Source organism: Mastomys coucha, unplaced genomic scaffold (assembly GCF_008632895.1).
Source record: "Mastomys coucha isolate ucsf_1 unplaced genomic scaffold, UCSF_Mcou_1 pScaffold22, whole genome shotgun sequence".
Taxonomy (NCBI): Eukaryota; Metazoa; Chordata; class Mammalia; order Rodentia; family Muridae; genus Mastomys; species Mastomys coucha.
Genome location: NW_022196905.1, coordinates 166,532,203 through 166,543,563, shown reverse-complemented (window position 1 = coordinate 166,543,563; position 11,361 = coordinate 166,532,203). Strand labels below are relative to the sequence as shown.

At 49.6% G+C, this 11,361-nt stretch overlaps 2 protein-coding genes across 6 annotated transcripts in view; one reads left to right on the top strand and one right to left on the bottom strand.

The window, feature by feature from the left end:
• Positions 1-641: 641 nt before the first annotated feature.
• Positions 642-4,628, bottom strand: LOC116069048. The gene is made up of 2 exons (XM_031339340.1): positions 3,625-4,628; positions 642-687 (listed from the first exon to the last, which is right to left on the bottom strand). The coding sequence occupies exons 1-2, from the start codon at positions 3,923-3,925 to the stop codon at positions 674-676; spliced, it is 315 nt and encodes a 104-aa protein (XP_031195200.1). The 5' UTR covers positions 3,926-4,628; the 3' UTR covers positions 642-673.
• Positions 3,182-11,361, top strand: part of Plekha2 (pleckstrin homology domain containing A2) — a 63,591-nt gene continuing 55,411 nt past the window's right edge. Inside the window, exons 1-2 of one of the 5 annotated variants that reach the window (XM_031339339.1) lie at positions 3,539-3,802; positions 5,509-5,572. The gene's annotated coding sequence lies outside the window, so the exon portion shown is untranslated. Of the gene's footprint in view, positions 3,314-3,538; positions 3,803-3,857; positions 4,189-5,508; positions 5,573-11,361 lie in introns of those variants that run through there. The other 4 variants (XM_031339338.1, XM_031339337.1, XM_031339336.1 and 1 more) reach the window with 4 other exon arrangements.

Below are 11,361 nucleotides of genomic sequence, written 5' to 3'. Positions count from 1 at the left end.
AGATTAGTCTCTCCAATCATCAACGTGGCCTCATATTTAGGCATAAAGGTACCCCAAGAAATGATTCGTAAATGGTTAAGATTGGGCATTGTCTCCTGGCTGACACAATGTTTCCATCTATCCTAGTTTAATACCAAGCTGTCCATAGCTTGCAATTGCTCTCAAAGTAAGGGTTTCCCTCACTCAAGGACATTAGCTAAAAGTGTGAGGTCGGAACTCCTCACTGCCTGCCCCCAGGCTAGAACCAGAGAATTAGCAGGAAATGATAGATTGAAATCTCCTGGTCATTGCTTCCAGCAGAACCAGAGAATTAGCCTAGGAATATCAAAATACCTCAACAGGGAGGGCTCCACTCCTCTTCCTCCTGCTTCACATCTAGCTACCAGACCCTGCTGACCTTGGTGTGGGGGTCACCTGCCTAGGTGATTTCAGTCTTGCATCCCCTGCTGTAACCCCCACCTGCCTATGTGACTCTGACATCTGCCCTGTTTGCTGTATGGTATTTAAGCCTGATTCTCACCTTGCACAAATACATTCAGATTCACCACTCCCTTGTGTCTTGAGTCTGTTTGTCATCCGCCGACTTATTGCCCACCTGACCAGAATTCTCATCCCGTGGAAATTGGGGTCCCCGCAACGAACCCGGTCCGAGGCAGATATGTATGTATATCAATTATCGGTAAGTGCCTAGAAAAGAAAAAAATAGAATGTATTTGGAAAGGAAAATGATAACTAGTTCAAAAACCGAGCAGAGTAATAGTAGTTTGAGTAATCCTAGAATTGGATGGTGCGGTACTCTTTGGCATTCTGCTATTAAAACAAGTAATGACTGCCTAGAAAAATGGCTGCCGACTCCTGGAGGTGTACTTCCTGGCCCCAAAGCAGTTTATCTCTGGGCAAAACTCACCGTTTTGAAGAGAACCAAGTGAATTGACTTTGGCCTCATCAAGTGGCCCCAGCTGCAGCTCAATAGCTTGATAACAGGAACCTCTGAGGGCAGAGACTAACACGGTTCCCTGGAGGGAACACTGGCTCACCACTCCGTGTCATTAGCCTCTCTAGGTCACCAGCCATTAGCTTTGAAAATAGAAAGTACAGAACGAAACAGCTGCGTTCGACAGAGGGCTCCTTAGATGCTTAGGTCCTGGCTAGATCTCTCACTATCAGGGGACGTTTCTCTATTCTAGGAGCAGTTAAGCCCTGTATTCTGGAGCCAATTGGGACCAAAAACTAGCCGTAAAATCTTCATCAGATTTTGGAACTTTATGTGGCTCTGATCTGAGGAGGCGCCTGAAATGGTGTTTGGTGTTTTTCTCCCTACAGGTGAGACTTGCATCGTTGATTTAGTGAGGTGGGACAAAGTGGATGCATAAAGTCAAGACAAGGACAATATTTCAAAATGAGTTTATCAAGAGATGCCAAAGGCACGAGAGGCTGGATACAAAAGCCACCATCGGGTGATTTCCCTCATGTGAAATGTCCCAAGTATGCAGACTTGGTGGAGAGCAAATTAGTGCTTACTCAAGGCTGGAAGAGAGGCGAGGAAGAAAATTGTCTGAAACTGTACAGCGGCTGTAAGTGAGCAACACACCGATGACACCACGTGTGCGCTTGGTTAAAACACTGCCATGTCTGGTATGTGTATTTTTTTGAGACAGACAGACAGACAGACAGACAGACGACAGCAAGTTGAGTTGAAGCCCTGATCCAAGGTGCTTGTTAGAGGATGTGGAGGGGTTACCCGAGAAGCATGGGAAACCAGGATGCTAGAAGGGGTTTCCGTGCAGAAATTATCATCTAGTCCCTGCTGGGGACACGGAGGCAGCAGGAATGGGGCTCCCGGTGAAGCCTGAGCCTTCCTCAGCTCCCAGTCTGGCTCTCCCCCAGGAGGTAAAGCTGAGCTCAACTGTGCTTAGGGTCACTCAGAGCTCACAGATGTACAGCTTACAGTCCCTGAGAATCACGATCTGTCACAGAGGCTCTTCTGGTTCTCTGGAATATTGAAGGTGGATTCCCTGGCCATCCAGAAGGGTTCATACAGGCTCCCGGCTTGTCTATGGTGGAAACTGAGGCCTTTGGCGTCTCTGCCTCCCAGGCAGCCAGTACAGTAGTGCTCAGAAAATATTTGTGGGTCTGTGACTGGGTGAGTCAGGCAGGCCCCACAGGAGCAGTTTTATGGGTTTTAATAGGAACCATACTGTGAAATCTGATGCTCCACAGCACTGCTGCTAAGCTATCATTCCCAGTGGGAGTTTTGGGCATCACTCATTCAGCAAATTCGACCGGAGCTGATGGTTTATAGCAGCCTCCATTTTACGGTAAAAATGACCATCTCGTTAAAAATAAAATTACATAGCACCTTTGTGTAAAAAAGAAACCCTGCAAGAATTGACTCATTTGACCCAGATATAGACACTGAGGCACTGAGCGGGGTCACAGGTCACCAGCTGCCTAAGGACTTGGAGTAATGCTCCTTGAAGCCCAACGCAGGGCAAGAGACCTCCACGAACGTGCAAAATTGACGTTGATGGTGTTTATTTCAAGGGAAATGGCTGCCCCCCCCCCACCTCGTGTCTTTTCCTTCCTCATTCAGAGCAAAATGTTCTAAAGCAAACGTCTATTTTTTTTTTGTTTCACACCTGAGCGAACTGGGCGGCTTATTTTCGCTTTGGCTATCAAAATAGAAGAGGAAGCGCCTGCGGTTTCATCCGTGGAGCTTTCGGGGCGTGTGCTGCAGGCGGCCCCGCCTTCCTGCCGGCTCACCTGGCTGCGGTCCTCAGCCCCCAGGTTGTGCTACCAGGCGGCCTTTGCCTAGCACCGTACTTCCCACCCTCGAATCCAGGCCTGGTCCTGCAGAGCCTCCTGGGGCGAGTTTCTCACTACTCCCTCCGAGGACCTTGGACCCACACGGCTGACATCAGCATCCCACCCCCACGTCCCGCCCCCAAAGCCGCATCTCTCGGTGCTCGGTCCTTGGGCTGACAGTTTTACGGTAAAATTGAGTCCACTACATTTAGGTCTCGCCTGTGGTCCGCCTGGCTTTACTTAGATTTAAATGGCAATGTCTCCATAAGGGAGGCCTGCGTTAGACCGGACAGACCTGCCTTCTACTGACTGGGGACCCAGAGCAAGTTACCTAATGTCTTGGAGTCTCGGTTTCCTCATCGGCCCGGGCACGGGATTAATACCTATGGGTTGCTGTGTGGCTGAAGAGCGAGGGTGCAGGAGTTCTGTCTGTTCACCCTAGGCTGTACCTATCGAATCCAGCTTCTGTTTCCCACTTCTCTCCGTGCTCGGAGAAGGGCCAGGCAAGGTGGGTCAGGGCGTAGGCGACCCTCTGGGCTCCCGGGATGCACTGCAGACCACAGGGAGCGATGCGCTCCGCTCTCCACCCCTAAACTCAACGCCGCCTCGCCCTCCGGGCAGCCACGGCTTGGGCCGGCTGCCCCGTGCGGAGAGTAGGCTCGGGACGTGACGGTCGGTCGAGCACCCCAGCGGCGGACACCTGCTGCAGCCTGGTTACATCCCACCAGCCCCCTCCTCCCGCCACCCCCGCTGCTGTCCCCTCGAGGTCTCCGCACCCCTTCTCCTCCCCCCTGGAGGCCCGAGGAGCATTGTACTCACATCCGGGGCTGGGTTTTGCTTTAATGCGAAACGTAATTAACCCGGAAAAAAGAGTCGAGAGACGGCCTTGGAGGACAGCTGAGGATAGGGGAGAAGGGTGCAGGCAGGACAGGCGGGAGACGAAGCCCCGAGGCGCAGAGCCCTGGGACCCGATGCGACCCTTGCTGCGCAGAGCGCGGTGAGTCGGGCGGAGAGGCGCACGGCGCAAGGGCCGGGGCGCGGCAGGCAGAGGGGAGCAGGGCGCCTGGGCTTGCTTGGTGGCGCCAGTCCGGGTGGTGGACGGCGACCGGAGGTGGCCCATGGGCCAACTTCCTAGCTCCCAGGAAAGCCCCAAGTGCAGCTCCTCCACCCCCCACCCCAGGGCACTGGCGCCTCCATGGTGACCAAGGTCGCCACCGCCAGGGGTCGGGCTGTGGGGTGGGGCGTGTGGGGGCGGCGTCCTGCGAAGCTGCAGATTCTCACGTTTGCAGAGGCGAAACTTCTCCGCGGTTCAAGCACAGGGGTGGTAGCCCCTCAAGGACTGCCCGGGCAGCGGGTAGGGGAGGAGCGCAAAGAACGTCCCAGGCAAGTCCCTCGGGCACGAGTCGGGTGCTGGAGCCTCTTCCTTCTCCTTCTCACTTCTTTTTGACTTGGCGGGCCTAGAATGCTACCCCGGGGAGACTCCTCCTTTCGTCCGCTCCCGCCATGGGCTTCTGGGATTCCTGGCAATGGAGGTGACTTGGTGGAAAACGTAGGTCGGTGCCAGGTTAGGTAACCCTTTCGAGGGGAAGCTTGCCTTCTGTCCCCTTTAACGTCTGCGCTTCCCTGTTCTGCTCAACCACGGAGACTATGCCGTTAAAATTTAGAAGGGAAAGAAGAGAAGAAAGGGATGGGGGCAGGTCGTGTGGGACGGGAAAAAAAAAAGTATCAGGGGATGACCAGGGCACCCTTGTTCACCTTCTGCCCTGGGCAGCCCTGCCCAAGTCTTTCACCTTTAAGGCTTCCTTCCTTCATGAGCATCTTCCGTTTGTAAGTCCTTCTGTCCCCAATTGGACTCAATTGAGAGTTTTTCAGAGGAGATTAAACGCCAGAGAAGGAGCAGGGGAGACCGAGAACCAGTTGTGGCTCCTGGGAGCATTTGGCTTTGCAGTAGGGGCTGAAGTTCCAAAATTGTGCTAGTGTTCTTAATGTCCTTGATTAGCTGTCCCCCCCCTCCCCCGCTCTTTCTTTCTTTGTTGCCTCCCTCCCACCCCCACCCCAGGAGAGGAGTACAAAGCTTTCGGCAACAGCTTAAGCAAAAGACACACGGGGAGGGTAGGAGCTTTGTCTTCAACTTGGTTGCATCTAGTAACTTGCTAATAATAATAACTTGGTACTAAGAACGTACTAAGTTAGCAATGGGCCAGCAGCTCAGGCGTCTTTATGGAGTTGTCAAGACTAGTGAAGGACCCTGGCTATGAGGAGTGCCTAGAACCTCAAGCTGGAGCCCCTGGTGTTTGGAGAAGCCAGAGGAGGGTTTTTGAATCGTAATCAGCGGGGGGTGGGGTGGGGGGGTGGGGGGCAGAGTTTTGCTTTCCTTGGGTGCTGCCTGAGCCAGTGTTCTAGCAAGAGTAAAGTTTGTTGAGCAAATGAATAGAAGCCATCACCTAATGCTGGGGCCTCGGGTTGGGTCAAGGCACTTTTCTCTAGCTGCTGTCTTTAGACTGATGAGTCCTTTGGCTGTATCCGCAGACGACTTTTTACAGGTTACCAGTACCTTGGTGGAGCTTTAGCTGGCTTACCACCTCATAGCTGCCTTGTCCACCTCATAGCCAGCGAATTTCTACAGGAGATCGATTTGGGAACTGCCTGCTGTTCGGTGGAGAGTGACTGACAGCACACCCTTCTCTTCCCTTACATTATTAGTGCTTGCTGCTTCTCCCTTACGCGAAAGGAAGTAGAGCCTGCACCCTCCCTCTTGTCATTCACGGTGAGCTGAACTCGGATCCCTGCTGATTGGGGTTTTACTGGGGGACACAATCAATCCTGAACACACACAGGGTTTGCTTGTTGGCTGCTGCTGAAGCGAATCTGCAAATTCGGGGAAAGGGGCAGCAGAGTGTATTTCAGTGACAGAGAGCTTGCCTTGCAAGCCCCCTCGCCCCACCCACCTGCCCTCCAGCCCCAGAGGGGGTGAGGGAGGGAGACAAGTGTTAGCTGGTCCGTCAAACCCCAGGAGAGCAGTACTGCACTTCCTCCCAGGTGTGTACTAGAACACTAGACAGACCAAGAAGCAGGAGCATGGCCATGTGTGCATCCCGCTGCTATGTCTTTGGTTTCCTGTCCTGATACAGGTGCACCTCTGGGTGATGTCCCTGTTGCAGGCTGGCTGGGTCAGATTGAACTGGATGTAGACCGCTGTTGCTTTTGGGGGTCTCGGAAAGCAAGGAGGCTTTCTTTCTTCTGTCCGCTCCAGGGGCTTGGTTGCTAGGGCTTTGGGTTGGGCACAGTGTGGGGCCCTTGTGAGGTCTCTCCCCCACGAAGAGTTTGGGCAGTCTTACTTTCGCTTTCTTGTCTGTCTTGGTTAAGCTGGATAGGACTCAGCAATCTAATCTGCGAGGCTTTGGAGAGGAAGGAAGCAGAACAAACATTATTACAGTGTGACAGGCTGTGGGGAGAGAAAAACCCCTGCCCTGCCCAGCAGAAGCCCCTTATCAAGAAAAAGGGTTGGCTAGACTGGGAAGATGAGCACCATCCTTTGGGGGATTGTATCCGGAAGACCTTTGATCCAAATCTTGGCTCCCAGAATCTCACAAAACCCATGCTTTCCCCCGAACACACAGGTTTAAACAATCCCTTTTGTCTGGTGTTTACTGGTTAGCAGTTAAGAATTTCCAACACATTATTTATTTAATTCCTCAGAGCGATTGTCTCTATTGCACATGAGGAAACAGGTCCCGGAGAGTCCAGCGGTTTGTCCATGTTTGGACCCAGGTTCTCTTCACTCTAAACCCTTTAAAGCTTCCTGGGCTGTGAGGATGAGTGACTGAAGTGGCCTATTCTTTTTTCCCTTTCTCTCTCTCTCTTGCAAAAGTTTGAAAATACACATATTGATCCTTGTCACCTGCTTATCTAAGCCTCACCACACCCAGCCTTTCTTCCTTCCCTAAATCTAGAGACAGGCCACAGTGTACACTTTGCAGAAGGGCAGCCGAGAGAGGAAACTGTAATGGGGCTTCCTTTTCACGTGCAGTCCCTGAGGAGCTGCCAGGAGGAAGCCCCCGCAGTGAGCCCGTTGCTTCGTGTCTTCTGAGTAGGGGGGCTTTCAGGTTCTGAGCACTGTGGAGCTCAGCTTCTCTGGGCTATTTATATCCCAGATGTGGCTGTCTGCCTGCCTGCCTGCCTAAGGACCTTTCTGGGAAGGTGATGTGATGAGCCTTTATTTCTTGCCTGTGGCCCTTCCGACTGCATTTTCTCTCGATGTAGTTGAGAGGAGAGGTCCGGAAGATTTTAAATAGCTCATTGGTGTTGCCTTCTTTTGTCTTCCTTCCAATGTTCTTTTCCTTTAAAATTTTCTTCCCTGACTTTGTGTCTTCCTCCTCCCCCAAATCCTGGGATCCAGAGGAGGTCAGGCTGTCTGAGGGTCGAAGTGGCACTCTTTCTGAACCTCCCCATTCCTGAAGATGTTTGCATTCCTCACCCAGGCTTCCGCTGGGGACACAGGACCCGGGTCGGTACATTCCCTTCTCTTGAGGGTTACTCCTCCTCCATCCACAGTTTGGAATTTGCTCTGGTGACCATTGCAATATTCGAGGATACTGTAGCTAGATTCTGGAAACTCATGCTGGGACATTTCCCAGGCTTGGCTCTGTGTGACCAGGCTAAGGAATCTCTCTGGAGTGGCTGTGCTGTGTGCTCTTGTTTTCCCAGGGCTGTTAGCATTGAGGCTTTGCAGATCTGTGGGCACACTGCGTATGAAGTAGGCATGAACTCGGCTGCTGCTCTTACCTCCACACCCAGGTCTCGTCTGAGACCTCTGATGTCATTTCCTATACACTTTCTTCTCATGTGTTTAGCAGATCCAGGTCAGAGTCTTCGCTCCTGTGGCTAGGGCTGTCTCTCCAGATCTTCTGCTCTTGAACGGCAACAAGGGAAGACAAATCCACAACTACCAACTAAGCTCTTACTAGGTCATAATTCTAGAAAGTTTCTGTCTTCTTAACATGCACTAATGTGAAAGAAATCTCTAAACATGAACAAAAAAAGAATCTTAGAAAATGCATTTTCTTACTAAAACATTTTAAATGTGTGGTGTGTGTGTGTGTTTATACAGACCCTTGTGTATACATACCCAAGGAGGGCAGAAGAAGCTGTTGATCCTCTGTAACTGGAGTTACAGATGGTTGTGAGCTACCCTTTGTGGGTGCTAAGAATCAAACTCTGGTCTTTTGTAAGAGCAACTAGCACTTTTAACTGCGGAGCCATCTCTCTAGTCCCAAAGAGATCATTTTTGAACTGGGATTATAATATATTATTTTATAGATTTGTCTTGTAAGATGGACAATACCACTCAGGGCAGGGTTTCTGTTTACTACATTCTCTCTACTCTACTGACCTTATACACATCAGAATAGGCCAGCAAATGAATCTTTCTTATTGCAAACCACATTAACTACCTCAGGAATCAAGGAGCTAATACAGGCAAATGCCAGCATTTCTTCCCTTGTTGTGTGTGGGGTGTGTGTGGTAAGTGGTGTGTGTGTGGTGTGTGTTGTGTGTGGGGGTGTGTGGGGGGAGGGGTGCTCTGTACATGCTTGGTAAGGATTCTACATCTGAGATACACTCTGGCCCAAACCACAACTTTTTTGTTGTCATTGTTGAGAATTTTATTCATGCATATGTGTTTTGTTTTTATCAACTCCATTCCCTATTGCCTTTCCTTTAATTCCCCCGCCTCTCTCCCATCCCTGCCCCCATCACTTCATGCCCTCTACATGTCCGTGAATGTAGAGCCCTTTACTGGAGCACGGGTTAGCCTTTCAGTTATGGTTACTTCCATACGATTCATGCTATGAATGAGTAGTTACAGAAGTAGGCGTATCTTAGCAGACCAGCCACTGCTGTAGCGAGCAGGGGTCACACCAAGTAAGACTGTTGGCTACTTTTCTAGCAACAATGGAACCTTAGGACACTGTGAAGGTTAGCCAGCAGGGATGCAGCTTCCAGGTCAGTACCAGCTTGATTTCTCCACGTTCTATGACTCAGGCCCATGGTCTTTTTAAGCAATAGGGTTGAACCATCAAGTTCTGGAGTACGACAAAGAGCGTCAGCAATGGCTTGTAATGTTTAGAAGCCTATAGGGACCTTATTGACCAACAACTCAAAAAGCGGTAACCTTCACCTGATTTATTTATTTATTTATTTAGCTATACTATGGTGTCTGAGAGAGGTATTATCTCTCTGTTATAGGGATGTTTGTTTTAAACTCTGTGTGTGTGTGTGTGTGTGTGTGTGTGTGTGTGTGTGTGTGTGTGTCTGAGGGGGTGCGTACATGTGTATTTTAGGAAACTTCTTTTAGTCCTGGCCAACTGCAGCTTGCATCATCTAATAACTCTCTAGTTTTGTTTCTTTCGAGATGATGTCTCATGTAGCCCAGGCTGGCCTCAAACTCAATATATAGTAGAGGATGACTTTGAGTTTCTGATCCTCCTGACTCTACCTCCTGAGTGCTGGGATTTCAGTTGTGCCCCTTCATGCCCAGTTCGTGTGGGGTAGGGGCTCCACAGTAGGTAAGTAGTCAACGAACTGAGCAGCGTGTCTATAAAATCCTACTCAGAGTGCTGAATTGGCTGCCCACCTTTTCTTTTACTTGTTCAGCTGAATATTTAATTAATGATTTTTAGATTTATTTATTTATGTACGTATATGAATGTTTTTGCTTGTGCACCTGTGGGAGTCCCTAGAACTAGGGTTATGCATGACTGTAAGTGGCCATGTGTCTAAGTCAGGGTTTCTATTGCTGTGAAGAGACATCATGACCATGGTAGCTCTTATATGGCAGATCAGTTTATTGAGGCTGGCTTACAGTTTCAAAGGTTTAGTTCAGAATTGAACATGGTGGGCCGCGGCAGTGTGTAGGAAGACATGGTGCTGGAGAAGGAGCTGAGATCTTGATCTATAGGAAGCAGGAGTCTGTGAGCCACACTGGCCATAGCTTGAACATATGTGACCTTAAAACCTGCCCCGACAGTGACACACTTTTTCCAACAAGGCCACACCGAACAGTGCCACTTCCTATGGGCCAAGCATTCAACACAGGAGTCCATGGGGCCACTCCTATTCAAACCACTATACCATGTCGGTGCTGGTAACCAAGTCCTCTGAAAGAGGAACACGTATTCTTAACCCCTGAGCAAGCCTTCCAGCCCTAGTTTATTTGATTTTAAAGTGAATCTGTTAGCCAGGTTGGCCCTAAACTCCTGCATCAGTCCTCAGTGTCCCTAGCAGATAAGACGGCAGGTATACATCATCATGCCTCGGCAGTTTTTATTTTATTATATTTTTGGGTTTTTTGAGGCAAGGTTTCATATAGCCCAGGCTGGCCTCAAACTTACTATGTAGCTGAGGATGACCTTGGTCTTCCAGCCTCTACCTCCAAGTTCTGGGATGCTAGGCATGCACCACCATTTATTTTGTTATATTTTTATCATTGTAATTTGTGTGTGTACGCATGTAGATGCATGTGTGTGAGTACACGTATGGAGGTTAGAAGACAATCTCAGGCACCAGGATTCTTCAGGTGCCTTCCATCCTTCCGTCTTGTGTTTGAGACAGGGTCTCTTGATGTCTAGAACTTTGCAGAGTAAGCCAGGCTAGCTGGTCTGCGAGTGCATGGGCATCACCCACCCCCTGCCCCCCATCTCCACTCCATCCGAGTTGTGATTATGAGTGAACAGCTCCACATCCGATTTTTCTCTGGTTCTCATAACAACAACAGGCCACCAGAAGAACCGTCATTTTTCCTTGTTAAAACCTTGGAAAGGGCTGGGGAGATTTTTATGTGGATCTTGAACTCAAGTATTCAATACTTGTGAGACAAGTGCTGTTAACCACTAAACCATACCCTCACCTTTACCCATTTGTCAACTCCACCCATGTTTCATGTGTGTGTTGTATGTGTGTTACATGTGTGTGTGTTTCATGTGTATGTCCTGGGTGTGTGTGTGTTGAATGTGTGTATATGTTGCATTGGTCATGGGTGTGTGTGTATTACGTATGTATGTTTCATGTGTGTGGGTTATGGGTGTGTATGCTGCATGTGTGTGTTGAATATGTGTGTGTTACATGTGCCATGGGTATGTGTATGTGTGTTGGGTGTGTGTGTGTTGGGTGTGTGTGTGTTACATGGCTTATAGGTGTGTATGTATGTGTTGGGTGTGTGTGTTACATGTGTGTATTGGGTATTGGATCATATGCGTGTATATGTGCTGTGTGTGTTGCATGTGTGTGTACTGGGTATGTATGTGTTGAATGTGTGTGCATGTTGCATGGATCATGGGTGTGAGTGTATGTGTTGGGTATGTGTGTTACATATGTGTGTGTTGGGTGTGTGTGTGTGTGTGTTGCATGTGAGTATATTGGGTATGTATGTGTTGAATGTGAGTGTGTGTGTGTTGCTCGGTGTGTGTGTGTGTTGCTCAGTGTGTGTGAAGACCAGAGGTCAATCTAAAGCCGTATGTCTCAGATTTTTATTTGTTTTCTTGTTATTTGGGGTGTGTG